This window comes from Bombus impatiens, unplaced genomic scaffold (genome assembly GCF_000188095.3).
Source record: "Bombus impatiens unplaced genomic scaffold, BIMP_2.2 scf_0252, whole genome shotgun sequence".
NCBI classification, from domain to species: domain Eukaryota; kingdom Metazoa; phylum Arthropoda; class Insecta; order Hymenoptera; family Apidae; genus Bombus; species Bombus impatiens.
In genome coordinates this window covers 89,245-110,357 of record NT_176671.1, presented here as the reverse complement: position 1 = coordinate 110,357, position 21,113 = coordinate 89,245, and the positions used below count along the sequence as shown (strand labels likewise).

Here is a 21,113-nt window from a genome sequence, read left to right as displayed (position 1 = left end):
TGTAATACACGTAATAACACATATAACACGAAAATGTCATGCATGTGTGTCAAGATTAACTTATTAACCTTTTCAGAACCAATTTGTTTACCGTTTGAGAAAATTTAGTTTTTAGGTAATAAGTAATCGAAACATATTTTTCTGAATGATTTTATAAAGAATATACAATATATTAAGCTTTACCAAAAACAATCACATTTGCTGTTTAAATAATTAGTAACTTATTAGTCCAATCGAGAGTAAAAAAGTTAAGTTTCATACATATATGTATAATATTCTTCGTGTATTCAACGTGGCTGTTAAAAAGTCTCGTATACATTAATTTTAACCCACTTTTTAAAATTTATCTTTTTATGTAAAATCTTTATAATAAGCTTTTTGTATGTATAATATTATTGTCCATTTACATTTTGCATATCATGAAATTATTTTCATTAACACAATTGATAGTCGAAAATTGCTTTATATCTCCAAAAGACAGTAATTTACAATAAATTTTACTGTTAGACGTTCAAACTCAAACAGTAAATACACGTCATATGTTAAAAACATAAAAATTATAGATAAATGCTGCACACGACAATTAATTATTCCTTGCGTTCATCATATTCTACAGCGTAAAATTTGACGAGACAGATATGTTTTTCTTTGAAACGATTTAATAACAAAGTAAGTTTCTATAGCATCAGACAGTGGATTTCATTTTTATCGAACAACATGTCATGTTGCTCCACTTTTTCAGTAACTACTATGATATATGCGGCAGCCAAGACGATTATCAAGAATGTAAAATGATAGCGCCATGAAACATTTCTTTTCTTCGGTTAAACGGAGTATTCAGGATATCGCTACGAATTTTTCTTTTTAATATCATCGTATTTTATGTTATACGCCAAAGAAAAAACGAAGAATGGCGTGTATGTATGAAGAACCCTACAGTATTGTGCAAAAGCCTTGATTACAATTACACTACGTTACTGGTCATATAATCCCAACTGAATTTTCTAAGATATAATACTATAACATGAAAACGAATTGTTCCAAAATTTGTGAATGATGTCCTTAATAGAAGTTTGGTTTTAGAAATTTCATAGTGTTATTCACTTGTATGGTTAGTGTTATTCAATGGTATTATGAATGATGATACAGCCTTGATATAAATATTGTATAATATGTATGAAATTATTTAGAACACGCAAGAAGAGAAAATCAAGTAAAAATTAAAAATCATTCTTTTGAAATACTGAAAAGTGAAAACAGAATGACAAAAAGTACAAAAAAATATTCGATAGCATTTTCGATAGAAAACAAATTTTATTTGCAATCTATTTATTTATTCATGATACTAACATTTTACTATTTTGAAAATGAGGATAAAAATGAAACATCTTTATTTGGTAGGTTTAAGACTTTTGTTTGGTACTCCGTACTGATTTCTATAAATCATAATATCTCCTAAATTTTGTTTTATATTATATATTATTTATTATTTAATTCCTTTGTCTTCGATTATTTTCAAACTATCAACCAATACTACATTAAACACATTATTTGACTAACTAGTACTGTGAATAAAGTTTTGAAATATGTAATATAGGAATATCGTAGTAATTTGATTATATATCCTTAAATTTTTCATTGTTACGTAATAAAGTACAGAAAAATAAATATATATGTATTTACATATTTAATGTAATTAGATAAGTACTTTAAAATGGGCAAAGAAATGAATGTTGTAAAAATTTACAAATGAATTTTTTCATAGTTTTCAGTAACATACCTATCATAGTAAATAAAATGACAGTCATACTCTTAACATTTAATAAAGGATTCATTTAAATTTGGCAAAGTATAATTTATGTGCGTTTAATATTATTGAAGCCGTTATTTTCCATAAAAGTTATTTGAATTGAATGATACCAAACAATAATATACCAATATTTTTATAGTAGAAAGAATAAAAAATTCTATTTTTCGGCTAGATGGAAAAATTAAATTGTAAATTTTTCAAAACAACATCTACAAAATAATTGCAAAATGTTTGTTGTGATATGCGATATGTTTATTGCGACTGTATCGTATACATAAATCTTGCAAAGTAATTTATTACTAGAATCTTAAAAAAAAAAACAAATTCCGATGAAATATTAAAAGGATAGAATTAGGACAAAAGTATCACGAAACTTTCCATTGTCGATTAGACGTGACTTGCCATTGAGTTAAATAAAATTACTTCAAACATATAAGTTAATCGGTTATCAAATGATATGATTAGTAATTCCACTTTTGTAAGTAACGGTACGTGACCTATGGTTATCTTCCGTGACGTAACTTGAAAAGTATTCAGCAGGAAACCGATTATAAACGAGAGTAATAAAATTACATTTATATTGTACAATGTCAACCAGTATGTTAGTATTTAAATTTAAAATTAATTTTTATCATCTTCTATTCCAATGTATATAATTTTGAACATACCTTAAAAATTAGAAACTTAATTTTCTGTGTTTATATGTGTGAATATATTTGTGTTTAAAGTGGAAGTGTGGAAGTAGATAGATATCTTTTAACTTATTAACAAGGGCACCAGAAATTTGATTTAATCTGAAAAATGTTTGCGTTAATGAACTAAAATTTTTTTAAAGAATATGTGCCAGAAGACTTGTATCTAATCTTTAAATATATTTTATAAAACTTTAATAAATCTTACACTATTGCTAAATAAATTGTAATCTTTCAGTTTAAATCTGAAGCCATTTAGAATCAAAGGCATTTAATGGTGATACGAAACGAAAGTAGCTACAAATACAATATGAATCTATACGTGCAAAATTATTTGAATGTTAAACATTATTTAGTGCTAAGTATTAAAAATACTTTAATGAGTTTAATGGGTGTTATCGTAAAATTCATCGCCGAGTAAGAAAGTTACATTTGTATTGCAAAATTGCTTGTTGTCTGAAGATGATAGTGGGTAATATTAGATTAAATGTTTTAGATTTCTTGTAATAAATTCCGTGATATACTATATAATTCCATTCTTGTTCGATGTATATGTGAAGCGTCTCATCAGTTGAATTTTGGAATAAATATTTACATAAAGTAATCAAAATTGTTTCGACAATTATTAACAGATTTCAATGACCTTGAATTGTTATCATGAGTAACATCCTGAACCATACTTTCTTACAACTACATGCGTATAACCGCCGCGCCGCTGGATCTTAGTTTTCAGGATACTTGCAAAAACTTTCAATTAAATGTAACTTATGATTCCACTTTATCCTGGAATAGGTGTCCACATTTTTATACAGCCCAACCTAAGCTTAACTCATTAATGAGAAATATAATCGTTTTTGATATTGTATAAATAAAAAAGAAGAATCGATGGATTATAGGTTGAACCAGACCAGTATCTAAAAATTAAAGCCAAGGGGCGAGTTGTGGCGGTTATATGTGCATATAGGGAAAAGTTGTTCAGAAAGTTGACTGTAACAACATATTCCAAGATCATTGAAATCGGTCAGGTTGCCCCTACTTCACACCTATTCACGTCGATACATACTTTTAAATTATACATGTGATCAACTTAAATATAGCACGTGAACTAAAAATCCCGAATTTATGGAAAAGTGTTTTATAATAATTTATATTTCCCAATATAACCACAGATAGATATTGTATGAAAATTTTCTATTACCATAAGCATTGAACGTGTTAAAAAGGCATGCTATTTATTTCAAACCGCATTTCAGGAATATTCGACTTTCTTTGTTATATTCCTTTCATTATGAAGCATGTTCGAAACTACGCCCGGTAAGATCAAATCTAGTTAAAACGAAAAAAGAAATTAATAAAAATGTAAAATTCGATATCGAATAACTTGGTACCGTTGGTCATGATGTTACATCCTGCCCGCAATAATGCAATTTTTTTATTGCGTAGAGTTTTCATTTATTACTTGAAATAATGGAGATAATTGAGATAAATACACCTCATAAGATTCTGTATATTCATTATATCATTGTATTAATAAATATGTATGTAATAATCAAAGTGAAAAAACAATCCACGCGTTTTTTCTACTCTAAAAACCATTTATAAGTAGATCATACAGTATAAATCATACAGTATAGGTTCACAGGAATAATTATCAAACTTCTGAAAGCGTGCGCCTATGAATGCGTTGTCCCCTCACATCATTATTACATTTTTGCGCTAGATTTATCCCTCTTCAACAAGTTGCTCGTGAAGCAGATATTAACAGGAAAAGAAAACACAAAAATTGTAAAAAGTATCGGACATAATTCAAGACGAAACACTGTATTTCATAAAATTTCGTAAATATTCATAAAAGTTAATCACTCATTGATAGCAACTTGTATTATTCATGTTTGTTTATGTATCACACTTGTCGCCAAGAATGACTTTGTTTTATAACATCACTGCTTGGCACGGATAATGTTACAACTCAAAAAATGTATATTTTACAGGAGGTACTTTTTAAATTTTACAAAGAAATCTTTGTGGGACATTTCAATGACATTATAAAGTTAACTTAACACAAACTATGCCACTATTAGCGAAAGCACTAAAACCTTTCACTTGCAGTGTCACAAAACAACTGAAAATGTCACTGGTGTAAAACTAAAACCAGGTTGATAGCGGCATAGGTAATAATTTTTCCCATTGAGGCAAAACTAATGGAATTATAAATATATCATTTTACATGATAAAAATAAAAACATCATGTAGACCTTCTATTCAATAAAAGGAAATTTCAAATTTTTTATATTGTGCCACTATCAATGGCAACTAGCGACATGACAATATTTCATTTTATAGGCAATAAATTCAGCAATGATATAATTTACAGTAAATATATGTGGACGTACATTTGCTCAAATAAGCTTGACACGTGTTTTGATAACTTTAAATAAAATTAGATTTTAGATTCGTAAAGAAGGTATAACATACATTTCCTTTGATGCTGATAAGTGGATTAAAACAGATGCTCCACTTTAAATGATATTTCCAATATTTCCCAAGTAACAATAATATTTTTAAATATTATTATTTGTATAACTAATTTTATAAACGTATACACTACATGTTTTACATTCAAACAGAAAAAATTTGTAAAGAGAAGGACTTAACAAATTATATATTTGTACCAATATGTAGATATTTTTTGAGAAATTAAATTTAAATATTTGATTTTAATCAATCTTCTCCACTCTCTCTTTTTTTCAGGTTGTATTTCTAAGACTAATTTAAATTATTTTATATTATACAAACAGAGATTAATTATCAATGGAAGAGATATCCTATTCACACGCAAGCCATATTAGCAAATCTTCATCTGATATAATTACTTAATCATATACATAATGTTTGTATTGTATCGTTTGATATTATACGATTATCAATTTCATTGATATTAAACGTCGTTAATAAAGAAATACAAATGTCAGAACACAATTATTATTGCAAAAGTAAACCGGTTCCACATTTGGAACGAATTTCTGAGTTCTTTGATTCCTATTTCTCTTATAGGAATTATTATAGAAAATGGAGTGATTTTGTTTATGGTAGTACTCGATTGGTTAGGAAACTTTATTTTTTTACATATATAATAGTGTTGTGATATAATAAAACTATACCAAATAATAATGGAGAAAGTACAGATACGAAGTATGTAAGGCGATATTGTTTTAAAAACGAAGATACAAACAAATCGCAATCAACTGTGCAAGTGTCAATCCGCGTGTTAGTTAAATGTACTTGTATATTCACTCATTTTGCATCTTAAAACAAAATTTAAATCAATCTGAAAGTCTCATATATATGTATCGCTGGTTGCGAGCGTGTTATTTTATATAAAAGTGTTTTATATAGATAATGAAATATATGCACTTAAAACAGATCTGACAAAATAATATACGATATAATACGATATACGATATATATACGATATAAATACGATAGAAAAGATTAGGGAGTTAATGTCTGTTCCTTTGATTTGGATCTTTATATGTAAGATGTAATGAAGTATCTGCTGAAGTGTCAGGAAACTTGAATAGATTAATCCCATGATACCGAAAAGATATTTGAAAACATTAAAGATGATTTAAGCTTAATCCTGTTATATCATTTGGATTGTTTTTAACTTAATTGGCTTTCTATATCATTAAAAATATTTTTAAATCTTAAGAATATATGAAAGACTCATTTCAATGCTATGGTAAATCTTTTCAATAAAACATTAAAAATCCTTTCATTTGTTAAAATGAGAACGAAATGGGGCATAATAATCCTAAAATCATAGCAGCAGTATGAGAGCAATCCAAATTATCCTCATGCGTTACCAAACATGCATGCATTGCAAATGCAACCAATCAAACATTTATAGTAACATATTATTTTTTGTAAATTCGGTTTCAATTGTTATTCGTATTTATTCTGCATAATCCATAATGTGCTTGTAATAACAATCTTCGTCGAAAATTTTTTAAATGGAGACATATATATAACGCGAACTCTTGTGTATATATCTCACGAACAAACTTTCGACAACAGTGACGATAAAATAAAACACAAATACCGATAAATAAAAATTATTACAATAAAAAGTAACAATCCGGTAGAAAAATTATGTTATTTATGTGCCAGCTTAAAACTTTTTCACTTATTACTGAAATTAATTCCAACGAAAATAAATTGTAACAAAAGATATTAACACTCGAATATGAAACATCTATTGTTTAACAATCAGCAAAATGCGTTATTTACAACGACAGTACTTATGTCAATAACAAGTTCAAAAAAATATAATTCACTGTCGGAACAATGCGTCCATGTACATACATACATATTTCCTAAGCAAACTAAAACCTGCGACTTCTCAAACAGAAAAAGAACAAAACCCCGATAATTAAATTAAAGAACATATTGTGGCAAGTTAGAAATAAAAAGCAAAAAAAAAAGAAAACAAAAATAGAAACTTTTTGACTTACGATGTCGTCTGGTCGCAATAAAAAGCAAATGCCTCGCCAGCATGTTGGAATGCAACCGTAGCCTACGACGATTGTCAAATCGCAAAGACCACGCTCGTCTTACAATCAGTTCTCTCTCAAGCCATCAAGGCTGGCGACTGCCTGTCTAGCGACAAGGTTTCCTCTTCGTTGCTAGACTGATACCGCCTTATCATCGCCACTTGTTAAAATCGCGAATTTCTTCCCCTCCCAGCTCACTGCCAACGCATTCACGCGTGAAGATCTAACAACTTCCTGATGCTTTGTGCACAGGCCTGCATACAATGTCCGAACAATAACACGACGGACAATCATTGAAAATCGTGAACAACTTCAATATCGACTTATTTTAAGTTTGCATATTCTTATGATAGACAAATAATTTACGGTGTTAGTTTTTAAATTAAGTTGGTCTTAAGGGATAGGTAAAGGATAGATGCCTACAAAATCAACGAAAAGTTACATCAGCTATCGATAATAAAGTCAGATGACTTAAGTTCGTGAAATAGATAGAAATCTTCGAAAAGGGACGAAGCTCGGAAGGGGTTGATGGATCGCTTAATCGGTAGAGTTAGGCGACTGCCGGGCGTGAACGTGGCCAGATCGAAGTGAACTGAGGATGGTGGCATCCGCTCGAAAGTATTTGAATCGTCTGCTACGAGTAGGAGGGAATTTTGTTTATCTCGATTTCGAATTATCGACTGGGATAAACATCACGTCTGATGCAATTCCGTTAGTTGTTGAGCCAGCGGCTAATGATGCTGATAAGGGCTAACAAAGTGAGGCTTCATTGGGGGCTCCCTGGAATTTACCAGCTTATCAGTCTTCACTGCTAACTTTATTGTATGCTATACACTGAAGCGAAAAATTTCCTATTCACTCGTCATCAAACGCATTATAATTCCTTTCCCTAACATAATGGCTGCTTACGAAGGATTCGTTTCAACAATGGTTCATAAACAACCGTTTATGCTACCGTGATGTTTCTTATAATTTCCATCTTAGTTATATTATAGGTTCCGGTTGAAAAAATGAAACGAATTAATGAAAATGTACCGCAATCGTAAAGGGTTATTTTAAACCGTTGAACTCTAAATCACCGAACTATTTATGTTAACCTAACCCCGTAATACATATATATATATTATATAAATGTGAAGAAAAAATATATATATACACATGTATATATATATATATATATATATGTATATATATATATGTATATATATATATATACATATATATATATATATATATATATGCTTTATAATATGAAGTTACACTCCTTTCGTGAATTATGGTTCTGGTTTGACAAATAGCAGGTTTTATTTGTAGCAATATTTGAGCCTTATCTTAAGTTTCAAGTCTTCAAAGTAAAAATTAATAAATATAAATTGTTATATTGGAGACGTTTTTATAACACTATATTTTTATGAATATGAAATTTATATGAAATTTAAAAAATGGAACTTGAATAGAGATACGTATCACACACCAAATAGTATAATGAATGTTCACTTTGGTTATTTTATATATTACACACGTTGTGTATTCAATATAGATTATATATAGGGTGACCTGTGGTGTAACTGAGGATGTAAAAGAGGATGATGGTACGTGAAAAAATAAATCTATTTTCGAAAAGCTGAATTTATGTATTTGTCTGATAAGTATTGCAGATTTCGCTATAAACTCTAATTATATTTTTATTTATCGAATGCAATAGTGGAGAACACACAATGTAACAGAATAATAAGTTCAATGACTTTAAAATAGAAAGATTTAATTTTAATAGGAAGAATAGCATATAAACTTATCAGTTGGTATTTAATTAAATAGGAAACAATTTAACAATTTTTAAAATAATAAAATTTATCACATATAAGTATCCTATTTCATCATGTGTTCTTCATTATTAAATTCAATAAATACAAATATAGGTAGAGATATTAGTCTACAGCGAGGTCTGTTAACACTTATCAGAGTTATATACAGGGTGGTTGGTAACTGGTGGTACAAGCGGAAAGGGGCGATTCTACGCAAAAAAAGAAGTCGAAAATATAGAATAAAAATTTTTTGTTTGAGGCTTTGTTTTCGAGAAAATCGACTTTGAATTTTTGCTCGGTACACGTGCACTTTATCACGTCTCGTTATAACGGATCTCACTGTAGATCGTTGTTTCGATGGAAAAATTAAAAAAAAAAAAATAAAAAAGAATTTTTATTCTATATTTTCGACTTCTGTTTTCGCGTAGAATCACCCCCTTTCCGCTTGTACCGCTTGTTTATTTGTTACATACACTTCCGGCTCTACCACATGTTATCGATCACTCTATGTATATAGTTTATATAAAATGTACATCACATATAAAAATATGAAAAATATCCAAAGTAAAGCATCTCTCTACTCTAAACAAATCTTTACATTTTTCTGAAACGAAGTTACATACGAAAATCTATGTCCTTTACTTATTTTTCCATGATGAATCACTCCATCCTGTATTGTATTACCAGTTGCATTGTACTTGCATAATATCACATTTTGCATCCAACGTGGTATTACAGAATGCAATAATTTACACTCATTTAACTATCAAGAAATTAGGAGAAGTAGGGTTAAACGTGCGTAAAATCGTAGAAGTGTTGGAAAGCAGATAGAAAACTCTGCAGAAAAATCAACTCACTCTATTCGCATGAAGTGTATACACATGTATAAGTGAAGACTATATATAACTATGTATAACTGAAGAAGGAAAGACTACGAAAGAGGAGTCTATAGACGACAAGGAGAAAATACATTCTTTATCTGATGATATCAATACTTGTAATCAGGTGGTCGCTTATGGACGAAAAATAAGAAATCCGTGGCGTGTTAAAAGTAAAGAAACTAATGGAAATGCGCATGTAATGTTATCTATTAACCTTGCGAAAAGCATGCACTTATGTACATACATCGGTTGGGACTGGTTCGATAGGATTTTATCATCGAAACTATTGAACTCTGAAATATTCCGTACGTCATAAAAGACGACAAAAGGAGAGAATTCGTATTTATCGTTTCGCAATGTTAAGTTAGGGGCAGCTGCCGATAAATCGAACGAATGAGTCGGTAGATACAGGAAACGTGACTTTTCTATCGTGTCTACGCTAACGCGGAAAAACATTGTTCGATCTCGTTATCGCGACCGTCGAACGGATCATTTGCCGTTTGCCCTCATTAATCTCCAAGCAAATGACACTCTCCCGTTAGCCTGTACTCTCCTTTCGTAGAATCAAGAGCTAGAATACGTGTATATACTGATAACTTCCACATCGACGTACTTTCTTGTATTTCGTTCTTTTATTCTTTCCCGCTCCAGCTGGTCCTTGATGAGATCTCCCGCTGATCGATCTATTTACTGCTCTGATGCCCTGGCTTCAGCAATTATCTAATGCGCGATTTACATAACTGTTCGAACAACAAGGAATGGAGGATCTTCTAAGATACTTGTGCAACAGGACTGATTCTTAATGTATCAGAAAGATACCAAATACGAGTTTTTTTGCCAGTGAATTTGTAAAATGGAATTGTATTGGTTATATACTCTAGAAATTTCATTAGTTATGAAGTATTTCGATATTTTTATATTTAAGAATTTCTATCAAAAAAATATTAATTTCTTTATATAAAGTATTTTTGTCTATGAACTGTAAATTAAATGTCTATTGAAGAATATTTATGTGTACGAGAAGTACAGATTAATTTTTATAAGTTTATTAACGTGAAGCAGTTCGGAATTAATTAAAATAATTTTATTTCATAGGTATAGTTTTTTCTTCTATTTCATATCGAACAATGAACTTATCAAAATATTGTCAAGTATATAATTTTATCCTATTTTGGTAAATCTTAAAATACCTTTTATTAACAATTAGTCGTATTATACATATAACGAGGATAAAATTAAAAGAATGAATAGATATCACAAATGTCATTTTTTATTTTGTTATTGGGTAATGGCAAATAGTTTTCTCTCTTTCTCCCCCCCCCCTCTCTCTCTCGTTTTACTGTTTTGAATTTAGAATTAGATTAACCAAAATAATTTATTTTCTATTTTCAGGTTTGTTGCTAGTTAGAAAATATTTTAAATCTTCTGTTCAAAAATGACTGGAAGATATGATATCTATAAACAGAAAGTGTCTGTTATGTGCCTGATACTTTTTAAAACTGTTATAATTTTCCTTATATCCTTTTAACTAGATTATACTTTAAAAAATCTCTTAATACTAAACCTACCGACACTTCGTTAATACATATTCCTACTGTGTGCGGTAAAATCAAAATGATTTTCACCGGTGTCAAAATGACCGGTGATTAAAGAAGTAATAATTTTTATGATTTTACTTAGATAATGGTTAATTTAAAACTAAATATATATAAAATGATGAACTTTCGTAAAATTTCGTCCAAATATATTTTTGTTTGATATTAATTATAGATTTAAATAGAATTACACTTTTATTTATATAGAGATATATCTTATTCAACTTTGCTGCATTTTTTACAAATTATTAAATGTACATTTGCCGCATCTTAAACAAATTTTCGTAATTTTGTAACCTTTACAACTTTTTACTTGCCAAGTTTTTTGTAGTGATGAATCTGAACTTGTTGATAGTTTTATTGCATGGATTTTTTCCCGCGATTCTTTATATAAAAGTAATGTATGCACCAGGTTTATAACTAGCAATTTTGTGAATTCTCTGTAAATTAGCCCCATACTGTAGATACCATTGCAAACTTATTGATTCGTAAACGTTAACTTCTTTCGCTCCACTTATCAAACCGTATAAACCTTATAATTTCAGCAAAGTCATTTCTGCTCATTGTTTTTGAAAAAAATGCAAGTCTCCAAATATTATTCCACAAATATGAGACATCTAAATTTTTTCTATAGCATATAGCATATAGCAGAGCAATAAATGCATCTAGTTTTGTTGCATCTAGCTCCCTCTTAGTCCCCAATACTCTAAATTCTTCTTCTTCCATACATTTTATTATATGATCCCTTATACGAAGTTCAATCATAAAATGCCGTCTTTACTTGTCCTTTCATAATATGCCGTTTAGCATATCCTTAAAAATATTATGAACTGATGTCCTGCCTGATGTTTAGGACTTGGGATATTTGGGATCTATTTCTCTCCAAACTGTCCCATCGGGTCCAGTTTCGATACGTTGGTTCTCTACATCAGTCTCACCCTTTGTTGTTAACGATAATTTCTTTCCTTTTTGCCCTGTACTTATTTATAATATTCAACTCTGATTCTGTTGTAAATAGCTTTTCATGTGTTTCCATGCTGTTTTCAGACGCTGAAGTTTCTTGTTCATCGTACACTAAACAGTTTTCTTCTACGTCAGTTATTTTCTTTTTATAATTTCTTTTTTCAAATACTCTTGACATTTCTAGGGTAAATATTTATCACAGAATAATACCATGTATGGAATACAAAATTATTGTCAAATTTGATATGCTTTACGCAAAACGCTCTGCGATGCTTTCTGCCTGAGTTTTAGAGATAACAAGTTTAGATGTCGACTAATTGACTAACAAACTGAGATGTATTCTAGTCGAAAGGACAATAGCAAATAAGAATATGGCCTGTGACGGCGATATTTATACAAAAATATTGATGAGTATTGGCCGTTCTCCATCAACGGTTACTCCAGGGTGGAATTGGGAAAGCTTTTCCCGTGTTTTATCGCAATGAGCAATAACCCTAAGAAACTTCACGACTTTTATAATGTTTGTAACAATGGACTGTAGAAAATGCTAAATTTTATGGCGGTTCCTTAGGATTATTATGGGCCTGAGTTGATATGTCTTGATAGGTGATGGCCATCTTGATCGAGGAATGGATCATGTTTTATGACAAGATTACGGGTGTAACGGCTGTTATTATTTGTTATTACTGATTTTGTTTTGTCATTTGACCATGAGATAGCCTTTTCTTTGTACTGATTGTATTTATTTTAAGAATAACGAAAATATTTTGTCGGGCGGTCAAAATGACCGGTCATGGTAGGCAAGGCAGAGTACAAATTTTTCTCAGAAAATGAAAGAGCAAACTAAAAGTAAATACCGAAAAATATATTGTATGTATGTTTTAGGAAAAGTCAGAAATTATGAAACGATATGATAAAATTTAAATATGGTTAACTTTGTGTAGAAGTTCGAGAGCGGTCAATTTGACTGCCGCTGGTAGGTTTAGTGTTAATTCCTATTTGATGCTAGGCATTTACGTGTAATCACCCTATATATTTAGAATAATTAAATAACATCGACAATTTAATAAAGTAACATTTAAAGTAACTCGTAGCACAAAAAATACCTAATAACACATATTTTACGATAATAGAACTTATCAGATCAAAAGTTTCTAACTGTACTTGTCTGTCATTTATTTTAAAATATTTTTCTTCATCATGAAACTTGTATAAAGAAAATTGTAAACCAATTTATCATACAATTTGAATATCCAATTTTTTAAAAATATTTTCATAAGAATATTAGTAAAGATTTTTCAAGTACATACAAATTTCTGTATTGGAGTAGCAAACTTAAATTGATGAAACACTATTAATGTAAAAGCCTTCCTAAATCGTTGATTGTGACAAAATGAAACCAAAATTATTATTGCAATTACTTTTAACAATATGTATTACTGCATAGTATCACAGATACAAAGTACTGGAACTATTGAATTGTATATGTTCTGATATTTATATAGATTAGAAATTTTATTTATAATCAGAATTACCAACAAGATGTTTGAAAATTTAAAAAATGATGACCTTCTGAATATAAAACACATAACACGGCTGTTTGATACATAATTGCAAAATCATTGGATTATTAAAAATCAAGAAATGTTACAATTATTATACTTAATAATATAATTTCACTAATACCATTTAACCTATTAATTTTACAAAACGATTCCGCTCATTATTCTATTGTTAATTTCATAGGCATAATTTCTTTATCCTATCTTTATACGCATTATGTCATATTTGCCCTTATAAGAATAGAAGCCGATATACCTGAAATTGATTTGTTTAATTGTAACTGATAAAAACAGATGTCAACAGTTAATAAAAAATTTCATTGATTACCAAATTTCAGTGTCATTGCCAGAATATTTAAGAACTCTAGCAGGTTCAATGTCCATGGGTCTGGGCCTAGGGCTTTTTGAAACAGTCGTAACGGGAATCGAGATCGTTACGTTCATATCAAAATTTACGTTCGGAGGTTCAGGACTAGAAATTGTGTCAGGATAATTGATCCTTTCCTTTAACAATTCCTCTTGCAATTCTTCCGACGGTGTTCTACAAATCTTCGAAGACTTTTCCCCGTTAATAGAAAACTTTTTAATAAACATTATGGGACTATTCGCCATTCGATAACTTTCACTTCGTTTCACTTTACGTTCGATTCTATCATTACCGCTAAATATCGGAGTTCTTTTCGTACAACTGTTATTGTCAGATATATCGCCAATATCTGAATCTACAACCGCGTCTCTTTCGTTTAACCTAAACTCGCTAATAACAGATGTAGTAGAAAACAACTTATCTTCATTTCTCAAATGACTATGATTCTCTTTAACATCTATCTCTTGGCTATCACACTGAGAGTTTAATTTCGCAATTTTTCTATGAAAGTTTGGCGTGTCCAAGTCAGACACTAGCAACTTCCTACTCGACTTCGGAGTATTTCCAGTCGACCTCAAATTTTTCGGACAGAGAGCCGATTTCTCAAAGTCGAGGCGTAAATTTGTAGCCTTAGAAGCCAACTCAGGCGCGCTTACTTTATTCAAGATTTGATAATCTTTCTGAGCGTTTTGAATCAAACTATCAGTAGCGAACACCGGTGGGTGATTCTCATCGCAATTAATTACATCTGTGGACCTAACTATTACATTCTCTGTGAACGTTTTGTTAAAGCAGAGTTTGGACTTATTCAGATCTAACAACTTGTTACTCGGTGCCAGTGCTATTGCCCCAGATGCCGTTCGACAGGTGCTCTTGGCCGAAAGCAACGAAGTTCCGTTGGTGGTCAGTGGTGCGTTCAACTTGTTAGGCTGAGGATTCATCGCGAGTGTACATTGCGCTTCTAATCTACCAGCACAGCAAGTGCAGTCGCGTTCGTCAGTGCTCGTATCAGAAGCCGCCTTACCTTCGTCGTCTTGCACGTTGACGTAAGCCCCGCGAACTTGTCGATGAGGAGTCGGACTCGTTGGACCAACCACCGTCGTAGGGGTTCGTACATAATCCGGGCTGGCCGCGCGATCGGGACTTTTCGCCGCTCTGATGATCACCTTGCCTAATTGGGGCGAAGTAGGTGGCGTGGATTTGCTTGAACCATCCACCGTGTCGCTGATCTTCGTCACTGCTCGAACGTTCGGCGTTGCACGGTGCAATAATGGTGATGGACTTGGTGACACTCCTTCTCTTACAAATGGACCTGGATTTTTATACAGAGGAGAGGGAAGTCATTTAATTAAATATATTTGAAGATGTAGTTGATAGAAGAAATACAACGAGATTGTAAAGTTGAATACATGTTTTATATTAAAACATGTTTTGGAACAGGTAGTGCAAACGAACATGGATTCTTATACAAAATTAAATCGAAAATATGGAATAACAATTTTTTGTTGAAGGTTTAGTTTTTGAGAAAGTTATGTTTGAAAATTCTTTGTGTGCGAAGTACACGACAAAATTTCAAATTGAATTTTCTCGAAAACAAAGCTGCAAACGAAATATCGTTATTCTATATCTTCGATTTACTTTTTCATAAGGAATCCAGCTATACCCGTTCCAAAACACCCTGTATATTAGATTGTATATGCATATTATATTTAATTCATACATAATGAAATACAACATATTTTCCAAATTGTCAAGAAGGAATATCTATCTCTACAGAAGCTGTTCTTGTGTTTGAAATATACCAAAGACTATCTTTTAGATTTCTATTACTAATCAACAATGTTATGATTTTTTAGCATATTAATGAGTTTGTTATGTCCAGCAAACGATGAAACATGTGATTAAACATAGATTAAACCTGGATTAAACGTAGTATGTGCGCCTTTCCTCCTCTTCAAGCTATCGGATGAATAAACGACTTTGCCTTCCGAATCCAACATAACCCTGGCACCTTGTCTTTTTCTTTCCAAAGACGAATCAGGCTTCTTTGGCAACTCGCTTAGGCTAACATATTCAGCATCTCTCTTAAAAATATCTGAGTTCGCATAAGTAACAGGTGACCGAACAGGAGTCGCGCTAGTCGAGCAAGAAGCCGAATCTTGACGTTTGTCATTGTTATTTCTCACGTCGGCTATGGTGACATAGTCGCCGGAGTCTGCGTTCGCTTGGTCTTGCATCGTACTCTTTGGCACTTGTTTCCTGCCCGGAAGTACGCCTCGAAGTTTGCCTAGAACTCCGCTTAGCGGATTGATCTTGCCCACTTGATTCGGTCCAACCGTGGATTTCTCGTTTGTAGGCAAAGATAATACCTGAATCGTGGCATAGAGGTTCTTGTCCTGTCCATTAATCACTTCCATCTTGGAAGTGCCAACCGTGGCAGACATGAGTACCGAACTTCCCGTTTGCAGATCGATCTTTTCGTCCTCGGCATTTTTGCTTGCCTGATCCGAATCTCTTGCATGTTCGTCGTCTGAACCTGGTGGCGTAATCACGCACATGGACGGTATGCGGCTCGTATTGATCGCAGTTTTCGAACGGATCCTTTCGATCCTCTCACAGCCTTCGAGATCGCTCGATTCAGAGTATTCGAACTCCGAGCATGACCTTCCTGTGCATGCTGGACTCGAGGCTGATTCCACAGGCGATGACGAGGTATTATGACCGCTGTCTGGAGATTCGCCGCCGTTCTGGTTCGGTCCGTGAACCTATTGAAAATTATTTAAATTATGAAAATTAAATTATTTAATTAATTGTTTTTGAATGAATTTTGAAAGAAATAGAGTTCACAGAAAGAAGAATGAAAGAGAAAATTGAGAATGAATCATTTTAGCTACTATAAAATGACTACGTAATTCGTCAAAATTCATTAATTATATATTTACAAATAGAGTATATTATTCGTATATATGCAACAATATCTTATAAAGGACAAAACAGTTTTTCTCCTTTGTGTTAAATAATATGTGTACATATATATTTGTATAATATATTTTTGAATTAGAATACAATTAATTACAATTACAATTAGCAATTTAATTTTTCTGTAACAATTTTATTGACCCTTTTGTATATTTTATATCTAAAATTTTTATAACATATAAAAGATTCTATTTCTATATACATAATCTATTTTTATAAAATGTATAAAATAATGTATAAAATGAAAACTCATATTATCAAACAGAATATTGTTTCAGTAAATTCTTTGTTAATTAATTATCTAAATGCCTCAATTTTTTATTATAATATTTATGTTTCTCATATACGTGAAAATGACATCATAGGCCAAGACGAATTAATTTGTTTAAGAGCTGACTTTTAATTATACATACACAAATGGGTCATACTTAAAAAGTGACTTAATGAGTACATTAATTTGTTATTGATACAGGCTATTATCCTTTTTAACCTTTCGAACTACGATCTATTGCAGGAACTGTACCAGGAATTTTACGCCATTACTCAATATAAATATTAGAAAAATAATAACACTAAAGTACCAAAAATATTATTCACTGACCATTTAGTTATCGTTACTTAAAGCACATATAAAAACAGGTACATTATATATTTTTATCTTATAAGCAACCATTCTCAATCATCTCAACTTACTATTCCAATTTTTCCATCCATTAGTGAATCACAGCTTCTAATTTAAAAAAAAAATTGTTCTGGTGTTACATAAACTTTAGGACAAATTTACAAAGAAATGTAATGAATTATCAAATGAATATTATAATATGTGTACATAGATTCTAATGCAACTATCCTCGATAAACTCGATCATTGTTTTCGCAAGCATTGAATATTTTATTTTATAAGAGCATAGCAAAGAACTAATTAAGAAAATTTTTGTTCTATATGACAGCTCAATATAGCTTGCTAGAATATTAGTATGTAATTTAAAAAGAAATAGAGATGAAACACCTGCGCGTGTCAGATTTGATCTAGCCTTCCCCGAGCGAAGGCCAATAAGTAAAAAATTACAAAATAAAGACAAAAATTTCTTTATACCATAGCGACAACAGTTAGGCTAGATTTCCTTTCTGGCGGCGGCGGTGCCATTAAAGCGGTGCAGACTGTGCCCGCTGAGCTCGTCGTTGTTGATGTTGAACCCCTTCCAAACAGTTCGTATTCATTTTCGACAACCGGTGAAGTAGGATCGGAGCTGACATCGTTAGATTTCATCAATGGACACTGCGGAGCTGGATCCTCTTCCCTTAGAGTTTTTAAGCCAGAGTCCACGTGGAAGGAGGTGTAATAACCCTCCGTATCACAAGAATACACAGATGATGTTTCACCATCGTCCGAGAAAGGTATCACGGTAATATCTTGTATAATATCTGGAGTTAATGTACCCTCTGACGTTACCGAGGATGATGTTGATGTATCTCGTCCTTTAAACCGCCTTGCGTGACTCAAAGATGTCGATGATGTTCCAATTGAAGCTGTTGTCGTCGATCTATACATATTGTGATAATATGTATTGTTAATATATGTATATGAATATACATATGCAGTGTGTCCTATATATCTGGAAACGTGTAAATGGCTTCAAAACTATAGATGATATGGAAAAATGTTTAAAACAATTAACGGTTTCAAGCAATTATACAATGTCAAAGGCTCGAAGGGGACATGTCGCAGCGATATTTATTTTATTATGCAACGAAAAATCCTTGAAAAGCTCTATGAAGACCACGGTTATATTTTTAAATAGTAAATTATACTTATACCAAATTATATACATACTACCACATATGCTTAACAAATTTTCAAACTCAATTGTTGTTTCAAAAACGAAGGGTTATATGAAAAAAAATGTATTCAATTTTTTGGACTTTTTTGTAGGTATAGATTAATTTGTTTTTTTTTTAATAGAATCATATGCTTCTTAATGGATCAGTCGATGCAGCTCGGTAGCTTCTACAAAAAATTACTAACCTACTTATTTCGTTCATACAAATTAAGATATTCAGAAATTATGGAGATCAAATCATGCATTCTGCATGTATATTTCATACTACTAATAAAAATGCAATTAATTGTAAATTATAATCGTTCTGCTCTGTTTATATACGCGCTCTATAAAAATAATTATGAAATTAATATCAGTTTCTATTAATACAAATTTAACCATAATTATTAATATATATTTTAAAGAACACAAAAGTTACATCTTATATTTATTAATGCAAACAAATATGAAACCTTCTTCTGATAGCATAATAAAAAAAAAGTATTTAGTGTAATTTAGAACTTGTTTTACTTTAAATAAGTAAAGAATAAAAACATATACGTATATTTCATTATCCATTTTCAATTTCCTGTTATGCTATTAAAAGAACGATTTTCCTGCGATATACGAGCTTTAATACTAAGTTCTCATTCAATACCAAAGTATCATTTCGTTTTTCTCGTAACGCATTAGCTCGCGTCGTAATCTCGAAACGAGCAACAGCCATACCTCGGTTGATGTGTGGTAGTGGTGGTTTCGCTTCCGATACTCGCCCTTCCGCTTTCAGAGGATGCACTCCAGTTTCCAGAGCTGGAATGAGGCGGCTCGTCGCGATTGCTTCCCTTTCGTCTTTCTCTTCTTTGGGCTGCGCTTTCACGCAATTTCACGCTCGGTTGTCTGTCGGTGCTCGGGACGGATACCGGTATACTCGAGGTGCTCTTCCCGCTCGAGCTCGAGGAACTCGGCTTCCTTTCGTGAGATTTGTCCTTCCTGCGCCTGGTTATTACCATTTCGTAAATATTTGTTTCTTCGGCTGTTCTCGACTGACCTTGATCCTGTTCTGACCTCTCTGTACCCGAAGCGCTTGTCTCCTGTTGCTCCGACTGTTGACTGGATTTCGGACTGATTAGTTTCAATCTGGACATACCCCACGCTTTCAACGTATTGAAGTGAGATTTTTTTTCCGTCGGCGAGTCTTTCTTCGACGAACCCAATATATCCGTACTCGCTGATCGATGAGCCCTTGACGCTATGTTTGTCATTGTCTCTTCCGCTTCTTCTCCAGTCGTTTCTCTATAAATAAAGCCAAAGATTTGCACTGTCGTGTTTGAATCTAGTCAATTGCTATCGCGTATAATTTCACTACCCCTGAATAGCCAAAATCAAACACGGTAGAGATAATATACGTATAAACTCACTCTCCGATAGCCTGTCGAATTTCCTTCTGATCGGTACCAGCGATCGTATTTCGTCTTTTTCCTCTGGGCCTGCGAGGCCTCGATCGTCGTTTCACCGCTGTCTCTTGATTTTCTTGACTAGACAGCAGAGATCTTCTTCTCATCGACATTCTTTCGAATCCTCTTCCGCTGATATCTACCGCCACGATTTCCGCTGGAAATCTACAACACACATTGTGTCATCGTTACTAAACGGGACCAGAAACCAAAATTCGAAAGTCAATGTAGATGTTAACGATGGTCAAACATGAAAGATGTCGCAGATAATGAAATTGAAGGCACACACTTAATTTTGGAGCACACGAAATTTGCGAAGTCTCTTATAACATATGTGACTTTAATAAGTAGAATCGAAAAATATTAATTTCACGTGACACGGAGATCATTATTTCAAAAGTTACTCCTATATAAAGTTTATGCATACCGCACAATAAACTCTGGTTGACAAACTTAGATCATCGTCATGATAGCGACCTCTTTTGCGCAAGCAGTATCTCGAAGAACGCGAATTCCCTTGTGTCTATTCGTTGATAACATATTTTTAAATAATATTAATTAACCTTGTTCCAAACCTAGATCCATACCAATTCATTCTGTTAATTGTGTTAAAATAATACACATAAGTCATAA

The 21,113-nt window shown here is 31.8% G+C and overlaps 1 protein-coding gene across 2 annotated transcripts in view; it reads right to left on the bottom strand.

Moving 5' to 3' along the window:
* The window catches only part of LOC100740982 (mucin-5AC), a 97,630-nt gene that overhangs the window by 16,304 nt on the left and 60,213 nt on the right, over positions 1 to 21,113 (bottom strand). The window contains exons 4-9 of one of the 2 annotated variants that reach the window (XM_012384340.3): positions 20,445 to 20,645; positions 20,092 to 20,319; positions 19,756 to 20,022; positions 18,303 to 18,750; positions 16,147 to 16,993; positions 15,253 to 15,540 (exon numbers count right to left, since the gene is read on the bottom strand). In XM_012384340.3, the coding sequence (XP_012239763.1) occupies positions 15,253 to 15,540; positions 16,147 to 16,993; positions 18,303 to 18,750; positions 19,756 to 20,022; positions 20,092 to 20,319; positions 20,445 to 20,645 (2,279 nt within the window). Of the gene's footprint in view, positions 1 to 15,252; positions 15,541 to 16,146; positions 16,994 to 18,302; positions 18,751 to 19,755; positions 20,320 to 20,444; positions 20,646 to 21,113 lie in introns of both variants that reach the window. The other variant, XM_012384341.3, reaches the window with a different exon arrangement.